The 15,714-nt window shown below is 40.4% G+C and overlaps 1 protein-coding gene across 3 annotated transcripts in view; it reads right to left on the bottom strand.

The window, feature by feature from the left end:
* TDRD7 (tudor domain containing 7) overlaps positions 1-15,714 on the bottom strand; it is a 97,473-nt gene that overhangs the window by 12,804 nt on the left and 68,955 nt on the right. For 2 of the 3 annotated variants that reach the window (XM_040226935.1, XM_040227067.1), the window contains 4 exons: positions 14,083-14,194; positions 12,671-12,873; positions 10,399-10,533; positions 8,427-8,513 (listed from right to left, as the gene is read on the bottom strand). In XM_040226935.1, coding sequence (XP_040082869.1) covers positions 8,427-8,513; positions 10,399-10,533; positions 12,671-12,873; positions 14,083-14,194 — 537 coding nt within the window. The remainder of the gene's footprint in view (positions 1-8,426; positions 8,514-10,398; positions 10,534-12,670; positions 12,874-14,082; positions 14,195-15,714) is intronic. The other variant, XM_040227009.1, reaches the window with a different exon arrangement.

Genomic DNA, 15,714 nt, shown 5'->3' with positions numbered 1-15,714 from the left:
CATTTGGCATAACTAAAAATTGGAACCAAGAAAGTCAGGTCTCCCACATTGCAGGTGGATTCTTTACCATCTAGCCACTAGGGAAGTCCCAGAATACTGAAGTGGGTAGCCTATCCTTTCTCCGGGGGATCTTCCCCATCCAGGAATTGAACCAAGGTCTCCTACATTGCAGATGGGTTCTTTACCAGCTGAGCTACCAGGGAAGCCCAAGAATACTAGAGTGGGTTGCAGTGTCCTCCTCCAGGGGATCTTCCCAACCCAAGGACCAAACCCAGGTCTCTATCATTGCAGGCGGATTCTTTACCATCTGAGCCAACAGGGAAGCCCAAGAATAATGAATAATTACCAACCTGTGGTCAAACGGCAACATCACAATATGAGATTCTGGATGTATCTTTAAATGCCCAGTTTCCCCTAAAGTAAAGTCGCTCAGTCGTGTCTGACTCTTTGTGACCCCATGGACTGTAGCCTACCAGGCTTGTCCATCCACGGGATTTTCCAGGAAAGAATACTGGAGTGTGGTTGCCATTTCCTTCTCCAGGAGATCTTCCTGATTCAGGGATTGAACCCGGGTCTCCTGTGTTGTAGGCAGGCACTTTACTGTCTGAGCCAGCAGGGAAGTCCAGTTTCCCCTAAGATGCCCCTAAAATACCATTGTGGTATTTGCCATTGTTCAATATTTGTGTGTGTTTGTGCTTAGCTGCTCAGCTGTCCAACTCTTTATGATTCTTGAGACTGGAGCCCACCAGGCTCCTCAGTCCATGGGATTCTCTAGGCAAGAATACTGGAGTAGGCTGTCATGCCCACCTCCAGGGGATCTTCCTGAACCAGGGATTGAATCTGTGTCTGCTGTGTCTCTTGCATTGCAGGTGGATTCTTTACCTGCTGAAAGGCTTTCTCTTCACCCTTAGAAAAGCCTGGTAAATATTTACATTGGCCAAATACAACCCCACTGGGGTGGTTATCTGGGCTAAGATTTCACATCTACAACTGCATTAACTGCTACCTAAGCGTGGTGGTGGTGGTGCTTTCAATACAATGACTGTCAAGAACTGGGTCACTCTCAGCTTGAAGTCAGATTCACCAAAAGTGAAGCCTTTTTCTACTACCCCAGGTAATGCCTGATTAATAGCATAAATTTCTAAACCTCTTAAGACATGATAAACACAAACAGTCCCATGGAACGATATTTTAAAATCTATTCATTTATTCATGCTCACATACCAAATATATACATTGGTATGGATGCTTGCCACATCCAGGCATAACTGAGCTACAGAGATATACCACCCCTTCTCAAAGAGCTCCTAGTGCTGTGAGAGAGGAGACAAATACATGCCATACTATACTGTACTAAGGGTGATAATGAAGATATGCATGGGGTATTATGAGAACACACAGGGTGGTTAACTGACCCAGCAGGAGGTAGGTGTTAGAGCTAGCTTTCAGGAGGAAGGAAAGCCTAGAATTGGTACTTTTTTCACCAAAATTTACTTTTCTTATTTTAGTAAAACGCCTACACTACAGAACATTTAGATACTTAAAAAGAATGATATAAAAATCACTCTTCATCTACTATAGGTTACAGTTATCTGTCTAGTCTTTTATCTGTGATTCACAAAAATTAGATTTACAAAAATTACAACGTTTGTAGATACTATTTCATAGTTGACTGCCTTCCACACAATGGCTCATAAAAATATTTCATGTCATTTGTCTTCTATGTAATTTTACCTAAGTCTATCCATTGTGACTTATCTAACAAATCACTTTGGATAATTTGTGTAAATTTTTGTCACTTTAAGAAATAATCATATTTATTAGTCATGTGTATTTCCTTTTTCACAAACTGGAGTTTTGTAAATTTCACAAATTTATGTCCTTTCAGAGCTGGACCTTAAATGATGAATGGGAGTAAACCAGATTGATTGGTAGGAGTCTAGTTAGAGGCTAATTGTGACATTTCAAATAGAGGGGAGAGGATGGGCAAAGGTACACACATATTTCTCACATGTAGTGACTACAAGCATTGTGGTTACATTAGAGCATCAAGTGAGAGGCCAGCCAAGGCAAGAGGTGAGGCTGGGAGACAGGCAAACGGAAGGTCAGCAGAGCCAGACATGTCTTCAAGAACTGAGACTTTACCCTGCAGATTAGAAGCCAATGTCAAGCCTTAAGTAGAAGAATGAGGTGGTCAACTTTATAAAATTGCTAATGAGGGCTTTGTGATCTGATAGATTTGGTTTTGGGCTTCCCTGGTGGCTCAGACAGTTACATGTCAATTACCCCGCTTATTAGCTGAGTTACTTTCCTCATCAGTACAAACAGGGATAATAGGGTTTTGCAAACATTAAATGAGATCAGTCATGTTTAACAAACAACAGATAGTCCTGTGGAAACAGTAAATCTCATCATAAACTGGATGTGTTACTATCTGCATTTTGGGTTGCTCACTCTTAGTGGTACAGAGCTTGACTTGAGGAAGACAACGGTGAAGGCAGAGGAAAACGGCGTGGTACTGCAGTGATCTGGGCAAGAATTGACAAAGATGTAAAATCAGCAGCATTTGGTGATAAGTTACACTGCGGGGCTGAGGAAGATGCAGGATTCAAAGATAACTCTTAAGAAACAGCCTGAATGGCTGCACAAAGGGAGGTACCACTAAAACAGAGACATGGGAGAAAGGTAACGATGGGGAGAAAGTATTTCGGTTTCAGACACAGAGAACTTAAAGTCTGTGAAATGAACAATTTGGCTGGCTTTCTGCTTAATCTACAGTTCACCAGGGGCTGGAAAATGAATTTGGAAGTCATTAGGGCTGAAATGGTACCTGAAACTATGAGATAGGATTACCCAGAAGGATAAAGAGGCCAAGAAGACTGATAAGCCAAGACAGGACTTGGGGACACTGACAGTGACATTTCAGAAGTGGGGATGGAGGGAGGTTTGGGGTGAAAAGTAAGAGAAAGAATCATTAGACTATCACAAGGAAGATTAGCATTTGATAATATGGCACTTTAGTGAGAAGAGAATTTCAAGTTTCACCACTATTTGATGCAAAGAGGTTTAGAAAGACAAGACCTGGAAGATACTAATTTGACTGCATAATAAAGATGCTTTTACAAGAACAGGCTCTCTGATGGAGTGTGGGCAGAAGTCAAGTGTCAGTGACTGAAGACTGACTGGAAGATGGTGCAGAGTGAAGGCTGATCACTTCAACAGGGAAATGGGGAGTAATGGCCTCTGCATTGAATAAAGTTGGCTGGATGTATGGAATAAGTTCAGAATATGTATGTGCTAAAGTTAGACAATTTAAAATGTCAAGAGCAAATACATCATTTAAACACAGGATCTGCTTTTCATTAATCATCTTTCTTTCCCTAACTTTCTACGTGTCATTAAGAGAATGAAAACCTCTGCTACCCGAAAGGTAATCACAATTTGATAGCAATAAAAATAATACTAGATATTTATCTAAAGTATTTGAGCATGCAGTGAGAAAGTATTTGCCAAAAAGGTATAACCTGATTATCAGTTCAGTTCAGTCGCTCAGTCGTGTCCAACTCTTTGAGACCCCATGAATCACAGCACGCCAGGCCTCCCTGTCCATCACCAACTCCCAGAGTTTACTCAAACTCATGTCCATCCAGTCGGTGATGCCATCCAGCCATCTCATCCTCTGTCGTCCCCTTCTCCTCCTGCCCCCAATGTCTTCCAGCATCAGGGTCTTTACCAATGAGTCAACTCTTCGCATGAGGTGGCCAAAGTATTGGAGTTTCAGCTTCAGCATCATTCTTTCCAAAGAACACCCAGGACTGATCTCCTTTAGAATGGACTGGTTGGATCTCCTTGCAGTCCAAGGGACTCTCAAGAGTCTTCTCCAACACCACAGTTCAAAAGCATCAATTCTTCAGTGCTCAGCTTTCTTCACAGTCCAACTCTCACATCCATACATGACCACTGGAAAAACCATAGCCTTGACTAGGCGGACCTTTGTTTGCAAACTAATGTCTCTGCTTTTTAATATGCTGTCTAGGTTGGTCATAACTTTTCTTCCAAGAAGTAAATGTCTTTTAATTTCATGGCTTCAGTCACCATCTGCAGTGATTTTGGAGCCCAGAAAAATAAAGTCTGACACTGTTTCCACTGTTTCCCCATTTATTTCCCATGAAATGATGGGACCAGATGCCATGATCTTCGTTTTCTGAACGTTGAGCTTTAAGCCAACTTTTTCACTCTTTCACTTTCATCATGAGGCTTTTTAGTTCCTCTTCACTTTCTGCCATAAGGGTGATGTCATCTGTATATCTGAGGTTATTGATATTTCTCCTGGCAATCTTGATTCCAGCTTGTGCTTCTTCCAGCCCAGCGTTTCTCATGATGTACTCTGCATATAAGTTAAATAAGCAGGGTGACAATATCCAGCCTTGACGTACTCCTTTTCCTATTTGGAACCAGTCTGTTGTTCCATGTCCAGTTCTAACTGACATGGAGAAACTAAAGTTGAGAGATACTTTACAAAATATTGCTATTCTTCAAAAGGCCACAAACAACAAGGACTGAGCAACTGTCAGGTTAGAGGAAACTAAGATAGGACAACTAAATACAACTTGGAAGACCAGAAAAAGGACATTTGAAGGACAATCTGGGAAGGTCAGTATGTTGTGCAGATTAGTTAATAATATTGTATCAGTGTTAATTTCCTGGTTTTGATAATGGTTATACAAGATGTTATCAATTGGTGATGGTGGGTAAAAGGTAAAGGTATATGGGAACTCTGAAATATTTTTGCAACTTTTTAAAAGTCTGAAATTATTTCAAAATAAAAGGCTTAAAAGTTAAGCATTTATGCATTTATATATTATACACTAGACAGCACAGAGCTTTAAAATTCAAATAATGTTGTGTTCTTTTTAACAAGTCATGCTTTGAAGTTTATAGCTAAGCACATAACTTTTAGTTATATACCCAGATCTCGACTTTCTAAGACACATTCACATTAATGACAATAATTATTTCAAAACTGATGCTTTTATTGAAGTGGTCATGATTAAGATTTACTAAAAGGGAAAATCATTACAATTAAGTTATCAAAATGTTACTATGTTGTATTAAAACTCGATAATTCAATGATTCTTACCTTCTTCGGGTTGGTTTCTTTCAGAATCTTATGAAAATTACGAATACTTTCCCTCCAAAATACATCATACACATATACACACACACACACCCCCAATATGCATATGATTATGGTAGATGGGTTCAGGCACTCCCTGTAAGTAGAGGTCTTTGCACCTAGGTTAAGAACCACTATAACAAAGGAAAGGCAGGAAAAATGAAATTGAGCCCAGATTTGCAATTTAGTAACTGGGAAAACTAGGTATCAAAAAAAAAAAAAGAAGAAGAAGCTGAAAAGAAAGAAACAGCAACCACAAAAATCCAAAACCTGCCTCTGAAAAACAAATAAATATATGATAAAATATAACAAATCCCTTAAAATTCATAACTGAGCTTGCAAGAAAAATAAAACAATTATTAGGCACTGGAACAGTATGTGAAAACTGAAACCCAAGCAATCTTAGGCAAGGGGGAGGGAGGGCATGAGACTCCCCAAAGAAGTCAGAACTTTCAAAGGGCTACAACATTAAGGGAGGGTGACTCTGGAGAGCAACTCCCTACACCCAGAAATCCAACTCCTATATATGCACCCTGTGAGATGTGCATGGGAAGTTTCAGGGTAGCACTGTTTATAATAAAAAATTTGACACAAGCTAAATATCACTGTCAGGTGAAGGGAGTAATAATGTTGGCATATTCATACACTGTTATATCATATAGCAGGGAAAACAGATTACATCACAAACATAAGGAATGAAAAAGCATGTTTCAGAAGAATCAATACATTTTCAGTTCAGTTCAGTTCAGTTGCTCAGTCATGTCTGACTCTCTGCAACCCCATGAACCGCAGCACACCAGGCCTCCCTGTCCATCACCAACTTCTGGAGTTCACCCAAACCCATGTCCATCGAGTCGATGATGCCATCCAACCATCTCATCCTCTGTTGTCCCCTTCTCCTCCTGCCCTCAATCTTTTTCAGCATCAGGGTCTTTTCAAATGAGTCAGCTCTTCGCATGAGGCAGCCAAAGTATTGGAATTTCAGCCTCAATATCAGACCTTCCAGTGAACACCCAGGACTGATCTCCTTTAGGATGGACGGGTTGGATCTCCTTGCAGTCCAAGGGACTCTCAAGAGTCTTCTCCAACACCACAGTTCAAAAGCATCAATTCTTCAGTGCTCAGCTTTCTTCACAGTCCAACACTCACATTCATACATGACCACTGGAAAAACCACAGCCTTGACTAGATGGACCTTTGTTGGCAAAGTAATGTCTCTGCTTTTGAATATGCTGTCTAGGTTGGTCATAACTTTCCTTCCAAGGAGTAAGCATCTTTTAATTCATGGCTGCAATCACCATCTGCAGCGATTTCGGAGCCCCCCCCAAAAAGGTCTAACACTGTTTCCACTGTTTCCCCATCTATTTCCCATGAAGTGATGGGACCAGATGCCATGATCTTCGTTTTCTGAACGTTGAGCTTTAAGCCAACTTTTTCACTCTTCACTTTCACTTTCATCAAGAGGCTTTTCAGTTCCTCTTCACTTTCTGCCATAAGGGTGGTGTCATCTGCATATCTGAGGTTATTGATATTTCTCCCGGCAATCTTGATTCCAGCTTGTGCTTCTTCCAGCCCAGCGTTTCTCATGATGTACTCTGCATATAAGTTAAATAAGCAGGGTGACAATATCCAGCCTTGACGTACTCCTTTTCCTATTTGGAACTAATCTGTTGTTCCATGTCCAGTTCTAACTGTTGCTTCCTGACCTGAGTACAGGTTTCCCAAGAGGCAGGTCAGGTGGTCTGGTATGCCCATCTCTTTCAGAATTTTCCACAGTTTATTGTGATCCACACAGTCAAAGGCTTTGACATAGTCAATAAAGCAGAAATAGATGTTTTTCTGGAACTCTGTTGCTTTTTCCATGATCCATCGGATGTTGGCAATTTGATCTCTGGTTCCTCTGCCTTTTCTAAAACCAGCTTGAACATCTGGAAGTTCATGGTTCAAGTACTGCTGAAGCTTGGCTTGGAGAATTTTGAGCTTACTAGCGTGTGAGATGAGTGCAATTGTGTGGTAGTTTGAGCATTCTTTGGCATTGCCTTTCTTTGGGACTGGAATGAAAACTGACCATTTCCAGTCCTGTGGCCGCTGCTGCGTTTTCCATATTTGCTGGCATATTGAGTGCAGCACTTTCACAGTGTCATCTTTCAGGATTTGAAATAGCTCAACTGGAATTCCATTGCTTCCACTAGCTTTGTTCGTAGTGATGCTTCCTAAAGCCCACTTGACTTCACATTCCAGGGTGTCTGGCTCTAGGTGTGTGATCACACCATCATGATTATCTGGGTCGTGAAGATCTTTTTTGTACAGTTCTTCTGTGTATTCTTGCCACCTCTTCTTAGTATGTTCTGCTTCTGTTAGGTCCCTACCATTTCTGTCCTTTATCGAGCCCATCTTTGCATGAAATGTTTCCTTGGTACATCTAATTTTCTTGAAGAGATCTCTAATCTTTCCCATTCTATTGTTTTCCTCTATTTCTTTGCATTGATCGCCGAGGAAGGCTTTCTTATCTCTCCTTGCTATTCTTTGGAACTCTGCATTCAAATGGGTATGTCTTTCCTTTTCTCCTTTGCTTTTCACTTCTCTTCTTTTCACAGCTATTTGTAAGGCCTCCTCAGACAGCCTTTGTGCTTTTTTGCATTTCTTTTGTTTTTCGTAAAATACATTTTACAATTTATATAAATTTTTAAAACATTCATTCAGTTACACTTTATTCACGTTTTTACTATAAGTATTACTTTAAGTATTTATGTTTTTACTTTAAGTATTACTGTAAGTATGAGGGTGTCAGAGGATGAGATGGCTGGATGGCATCACCGATGCAATGGACATGAACTTGGGCAAACTTTGGGAGATACTGAGGGACAGGGAGGCTGGCATGCTGCAGTCCATGGGTTTGCAAGGAGTCAGATATGACTAGGCAACTGAACAACTTTATACATACTATTCATTTCTGTATTTTGATTATTTCTATTTTTAAATATACAGATAGTAAAAGTGTGTTTGTACAGACACAAATATAGTAAAAGTATAAAGCAGTGAAGAGGACAGAGAAATACCAAATTCAGCAGGTATGCCCAGGGGAGGAAGTAAAAAACAAGGGCTGCTGACAGGCAGGGTCAACTGTAATAGTCATGTTTCATTTCTTAAACTGGTGATTTTTTTTTTTAAACAAACAAACAAAAATGTTGTTTGTGCATGTGAAATATTTCATCTTAAATTTAAAAAATAGTCAAGTGACTAATTTTACCTCTACTCGTAGCCATTTTCCTTTGCAGTGGAAGAGGCAGACTTTCCCACAGAAGGGTAATGAAACGAAGTACTCAGAAGTCATGTGCTGCAAAACACAAACACATGACACACTCATTACTCACAGCAAAGAGCACGTTGCCACACGCCTGCTGTGGTGCAGGTCGACTGCTTCCCTGTCCATGATCAGACTTCCAGTGAGGCCTGCACTGCAGCGGACACAGCATGCGTACTGCGCTTGTAGGGCTTCGGCCTTTTTTCTCCTGTGCTTGTTGGTGGCAGCCGTCTACTCTTTCCTTTAGAGTGAATGTTTCTACTCTCCTTCCTTGCACATAGATCATAAATCAGCCCTGTTAACATGTCTAAAAATGATAGCATAGAGGTCAGGATGATTCATCAAAGCTCCGGCACCATTAGTTAAATACAAAGGAGGAGGATGAATCTGATAAAAAGAACAGCTTGGATGAGAGGGAGGTGGTTAGGTTAGCTGTCCATTAGGCCTCCTCTCCTCTTCGGTTAACATTCAGATTCAGAGAAAAGATTTAATTCCAAAACAAAAGAAATGTTATCAATACAAATGTGGATATCAGTGCCAGTTCGGTATCTTCATCCTCCTCCTCTCTGTAGCTTGAAGCTGGGGACCTGCCATTGCTTCTTTCCTTCAGGGTAAATGTTTCTACTCTCCCCAAAGGCAATGTCTCCCTCCACTTGAGTTCCCAGGGCACTAAGAACTATCAAGGGTGCTTTTCATCACTATAGATAATAAGCACACGCATGTAAATGAATAACTATAGTCCATCCTCTGGGTGTCTCAGATTTCTCTAGGATAGATTAGCAAATCAAACTTAAGTAATGCTCCTGAGATACCTCCAAGATATCTGCAATGGAGAAAGAGGTAAAGTTACAGATCTAACATCTTGATTCTAGGCTGTAGTCTGAACACAAGTTTATTCCAATTCAGCAAATATTTTGGAATACTGATTTTATGTAAGACACTAGATAACATACTACAGTACCTAAATGAATTAGGTACTTACCAGAACCTGGGGAGGCTCAGTCTCTGCCCTCAGGAAGCCTACACTCTAGTAAAGCAAACAAACGTCCAAACAGCTGAAACAATCCTGCGTACAAGTGCTGTGAGGCCCTTGGGGTGCTCTGTAGGTTAGAGAGAAGCGTTCACTTCTAGGGTAAGGGGGTCATAGTTGAAGGGGCACAGGAGTTTAGTCATTTGGAAACTGCAGCATATTTTGGATTACGACCACAATGTCCTAATGGAGGTAAGGAAATTCCTTTAGGAACTTAAATGAAAACCTCTACAGATCTTGATTCAGAGAAAATGATACTAGCATTGAAGGGTAAACTAAGAGTGAAGGTGAAAGTAGCTCAGTCATGTCCGACTCTTTGCGACCCCATGGACTATACAGTCCATGGAATTCTCTAGGCCAGAATACTGGAGCAGGTAGCCTTTCCCTTCTCCAGGGGATCTTCCCAACCCAGGGATCGAACCCAGGTCTCCTGCATTATAGGCAGTAAGAGATTATTAATAAGTATAACTGTAGAACCACATTTACCAGGGTACAGGTTTTCTCAGGGACCATGAAGAGCTTGGGGAATGATGCCTTGTAAGTTTTATTTTCCCTGTAAATTCCATGGTTCTGTCTTTGTCCAGGCAGAGGAGCCAGCTGCACAAGACGACAGTCACAGGCAGCTGCACTGTAGGCTCCTCAACTGCACCTTGACCCGTCATTGAGCACTTTCTATGAGCCAGGCCCTGTGGATACTCACTATTATTATCCTCATTCTACCCTGCAGAAAGCATGGAGGGGTTCTGTTTCAAATTCTGAAGTCTGGGGATCTTACATTTTAGAGATTCTATCTTAAACTGTTCAAAACTTACTACAAGAATACAATTTAGTGACTCCTCGTTTGCAACACTAGTACTCATCTTGGAAATAGATGCTGCTCAGCCGTACCTTACAGTGGAAGTATTCCTCTATCTTATGCAGAAGGTCGTTGAGCTTGTTCAGACCCTTACAAGGCACTTGGCAGTAGAGTGTGCCGTCGGAGCAAATGTTAGTCACTCTGACATTAGTGTACATGGCATCAACCTGGAACAAAGGACACATCAAGGATGCTTGAGAAGAGTGCAGCTCTTACCTACCTAAGGGGATAGACCTAGTTCACTGAAAGTCTCTGCATTTTACAATTTTCAAAGCAAGCCGGAAGACAGATAGGATAGAATGAAATTCATAATGCGAATGTGAAAAACTAGTTTGGCTATCTCTCTTTCAAAAGGAGTATCTGCTCTCAGTGGTATCAGGGACAGAGTAGACATTCTGCATATATTATGTTATTACCACTTTCCCCTAATAGCCTAAGAATATCTTTAACTCTGGTTTATCTTCTCCCCATTAATTTTGTTGTTGTTCAGCTGCTAAGTCGTATCTGACTCTTTGTGACCCCATGCACTGCAGCATGCTAAGCTTCCCTGTACTTCACCATCTCCTGGAGTTTGGTCAAACTCATGTCCATTGAGTTAATGATGCCATCCAACTATTTCATCCCCTGTAATCCCCTTCTCCTCCTGCCCACAATCTTTCCCAGCATCAGGGTCTTTTCCAATGAGTCAGCTCTTTGCAGCAGGTGGCCAAAGTATTGGAGTTTCAGCATCAGTCCTTCCAGTGAATATTCAGAGTTGATTTCCTTTATGATTGATTGGTCTGAACTCCTTACTGTCCAAGGGACTCTTGAGAGTCTTCTCTGGCACCACAATTCAAAAGCATCAGTTCTTTGGCACTCAGCCTTATTTGGGCCTCCCTTGTGGCTCAGCTAGTAAAGAATCTGCCTGCAATGTGGGAGACCTGGGTTTGATCCCTAAGTTAGGAAAATCCCCTGGAGAAGGAAAGGTTACCCACTCCAGTATTCTGGCCCAGAGAATTCCATTGCCCGTATAGTCCATGGGGTTGCAAAGAGTCGGACACGACTGAGCGATTTTCACTTTCAGTTTCAGCCTTCTTTATGGTCCAACTCTCACATCTGTACACGATTACTGGAAAATACCACAGCTTTGACTATACGGAGCTTTGTCCGCAAAGCGATGTCTGTTTTTCAACACACTGTCTAAGGTTTGAGACTACCCTTGTGGCTCAGACGGTAAAGTATCTGCCTGCAATGAGGGAGACCCAGGTTCAATCTCTAGGTCAGGAAGATCCCTGGAGAAAGGAATGGCAACCCACTCCAGTATTCTTGCCTGGAGAATCGCATGGACAGAGGAGCATGGCAGGCTACAGTCCTTGAGGTCGCACAGAGTCAGACATGACTGAGCAACTAACACTAGGTTTGTCACGGCTTTTCTTCCACGGAGCAAGCGTCTTTTAATTTTGTGGCTGTAGTCACCATTTGCAGTGGTTTTGGAGCTCAGGAAAATAATGTCTGTCACTGTTTTCACTTTTTCCCCATCTATTGGCCATGGAAGGGACCGGATGCCAAGATCTTAGTCCCATTAATTTAGAAAAAGAATTATTATATAAATATTTTTGCAATATTAACAGAAATGAAAATAAACAACTCTCAAAAGATCAATCCCATTATTAGTCTACTTTCTAATCCTTGCCAATGGCCCACGTGAATTTTAGTAACTTTAAAAAAACGGAAAAGGTTTAATTTTAGCCACTTTTAGTCAAATCATAATATGAAGTATGAAGGCAATTCACTGTTGTTCTATTGATAATTATTAAAACAATATTTTTCCAATGTTGTTATAAAGTTTCTAAAATAATCATTTTTAACACCTAATCCTATTCTTTACAGTGGCTGCTCCATAATTTATTTAAAGGTGTCCTTTCCTGCAGATATCTATGTTCTTCACATTTTAAAAATGTTAAAGCTAGCAATTCAATGAACATCTTCACTGATCTAATTTTCCCTTCTTTTGAATTATCTTCCATTTGCAAAATAATTTCATATAAAATTAATATATGCTCTTTGTAGGAACTCAGAAATAAAATAAAAATCCAATTCTTAATGCTCTTTGTAGGAACTTGAAAATAAAATAAAAATCCAATTCTTAACAATTACTATTTATGTTTTGGCATTTCCCCCCACTTTTAACTCCCCTCTATCTTTTTTCTCAATACATATGTATTCTGTCTCTATCTAACGTTAGCCTAAAATGTGCCGCATTCTATTCTGGTGAATTTATTTCCTGTGATATGTGTGAACAGACAACAGGGGTCATGGTGGTACCTGAAGGTGAACCTCTAGTGACTTGTCACATATGGCCTTTAAGCAGGTGGCATTGATGTTGATGTCATCTTCTCCTGAGGTATCATACAGAACAACCAGTGGAATGTCAGTTTTTTCAAGTATTTCCACTGCAAAGATCTTCCCACAAGTTAAAGATTCCACCACTTTCACTAAGTCAGGATCATCACTTAGAACTTCCAACCCTGAAAAATATTGAATATTTAAATTTCTATTTAATTAGAAGAAACATTTTAAGACACATTGATTGTATTCATTCTGGCTACTTATTACAATTATGAATCTACTACAAAATTCTTAAATTTTATAGGGAAGCTTTGTTTTACAAACTTCTTTGTAGTATCCAGCCTTAGGTTTAAAAATATTCATTATAATGTGAAAGTCTTTTTGAATGATTACACTGCTGCTGCTGCTAAGTCGCTTCAGTCATGTCCTACTCTGTGCGACCCCATAGACGGCAGCCCACTAGGCTCCTCTGTCCCTGGGATTCTCCAGGCAAGAACACTGGAGTGGGCTGCCATTTCCTTCTTCAGTGCATGAAAGTGAAAAGTGAAAGTGAAGTTGCTCAGTTGTGCCCAACTCTCAGCGACCCCATGGACTGCAGCCTACCAGGCCCCTCTGTCTAGCTGCAGGCAATCTTACAGCAAGAAGAGAAGTTGATGATCAATCTGAATTTCTACCTTAGGAGAAATAGCCTTCACTTTATATACAAGCACATATTTAAAACAAAGAGACTAATGCATATAAAAAATTAGCAACCAATTATGTCTTATAGTCATGGATTTGTAACATTCTTCCTAAAAGTATAACCTTGGTGGTTTTTTTTTTTCAGTTTCTAAGTAAGTATACACAATTATTTCTTTCACAAACATGCATTTATTGAAAATTTAGATAGCCTCCCCCCTCCCTTTCTTTTCAGGTACACCATGATGGCACTGAGAATACCAAAGGACTTTCTGATTTATGAAAGAAAGATTAAACACTGCTTAATGTAATATGGGTATTAGGTGAATTTTATCATAGTCTAATTATACTTTATTCTTAAAAAATTGTAAAACTGGGGTGGGTTGCTATTTCCTTCTCCAGGAGATCTTCCCAACCCAGGAACTGAACCTGGGTCTCCTGCATTGCAGGCAGATTCTTTACCAACTGAGCTATAAGGGAAGCCCATATGTTATATATAATGCAACAAAAATATATAAAAACATTATAACATTTTTATAATGATCATATCCTATAGAGAGAACATTAAACATGAATTTACTTATGCCTTTCAAAGAAATAACACATTTAACACCTGGAAATAGTTAGTATGCTTTAGGATTTAACTACCCCCAAATACAATGATAATACACACCAAAGTGGAGAGCTCTTATAAAAAAGTTTCTTTTTACCTGCAAGCTTACACTTTGTAGCTTGGAATGAGAGTGAACAGAACTTCGGGTTCAATCTGTATGCTTTGCTCTTTTCAACATTTTCACTAAAACCATAGTCAACATAGCATACCTAATGATAACAGAAACAACGTTTAGTTTCAAATAAAATTCTTTATCCTTACTTCTTAAAAAAGACCAAAAAACTCACGATGCATTTAATTGGCTTCAGTTTACTCCTCTGCCAACAGGGAGCAGAGGGAAGACAACAGTGGTGCCTTCTGTTATCAGCTTGTCAGCAGCACACATATCTGATCTGCCATCCCTGGCTGCTCCACTCTTGCCCTACTATCATAATGCCTATATCACCTCCTTCTTTTCTGATTTACACCCCTCCATTATTTGTTTCTAGAGGAGGCACACACTGGGGTTTTTGTCAGATTCTATACCCCCAAAGCAGCACTTATGATGGCCTGCTCTCAGCGGTTTTGTTTCCAGGGACTGAGATGCTGTCTATGACAGCAATGATGTTGCAGCTGGATAACATGAAATCCTACACCGTAAAAGTAGATAATTCTGTTTTTTCTCAGGGCTGGGAAGCTGGGTTAGGCTTTCATCCAGCTCAGGAAAAGATCCCAAGTCTGCTGGACAGAGTTCTGTGTTTACAGAAACCTGCATGATGCTTTCTCATCACCAGCACAGATCACTGAGAGCCTGGACAGTATGTTTAGTGTATTAATAAAACTTTATTTGAAAAGGACTATATAACCAAAGCCTTTTTCCTTTTGGAGAAAAATTAAATCTAGAGACCTTAAGCTTTGATTTAGAATGACACCTAGGAATAGGAGGTAAAGTGCTGAAAATTTAGCACGCTTCTCTAATTAAAGCAGATGATAGTTATTACAAAAACAAGACAAAACAAGGCAGGGCAAAGGCACGGCAAAGAAATACCAAAGAGTTTTACTTTCTGCAGTAAAATAAAGTCCACAGCTTCTGAGTACTGAGATTCTGGTATTAAGTATACAAAACAAAAACTCTCCCCCATCAGAGAATCTAAGGAAGAAAAGCACAGAGAGACAACTAAAGTTTTTCCTTGGCCACCGGATCACTGGGGCTGTGGGGCTTGTGTATTCCAGGTTGAAAAGGATCATCTGTTCGAGCTCACATCTTGACTCAGTGCTCCCTGAGGCCTCAATCCCTGGCAGGGTCCCCACACTGCAGCCAGCAATTTCTCCAACCCCAAATTAGCATCTGCATTTCCTTCCCCAAAACCTAAGGATCCACACAGCTTTTGTTTCCTTTAATAGTAATCACCACCCACAACTTGGATTCTGTTCTTCCTAGGCCTAAAATGGAGACAGCGTGTTCTGAGAACAGAACATAGTATGTGAAATCATGATTCCTGGGCAATTCAGAATGTAATCCCAGCAGCAAGAGACAAAAGAATACTGTTCTAAATTCTTCAAAGGGTTTCTATAACTCTGAAGCTTTTCTTTTCTTTATTCTTTGGAATCATGATACCATGTATTCGCATGTCCCCTGTAGTTCATAAAACATTTGCCTGTGGACATTTGGCTAGACTCTCACAGCCCTCTGCTCTTCACCCCCGGGATTAGCACAAGCAGGCTCCCTATCCTCACGTTGGGCCCCAGT

Source organism: Oryx dammah, unplaced genomic scaffold (genome assembly GCF_014754425.2).
Source record: "Oryx dammah isolate SB20612 unplaced genomic scaffold, SCBI_Odam_1.1 HiC_scaffold_1, whole genome shotgun sequence".
In the NCBI taxonomy this organism is placed as follows: domain Eukaryota; kingdom Metazoa; phylum Chordata; class Mammalia; order Artiodactyla; family Bovidae; genus Oryx; species Oryx dammah.
The sequence above is the reverse complement of the archived record's forward strand: the minus strand, read 5'-3'. Positions and strand labels throughout refer to the sequence as shown.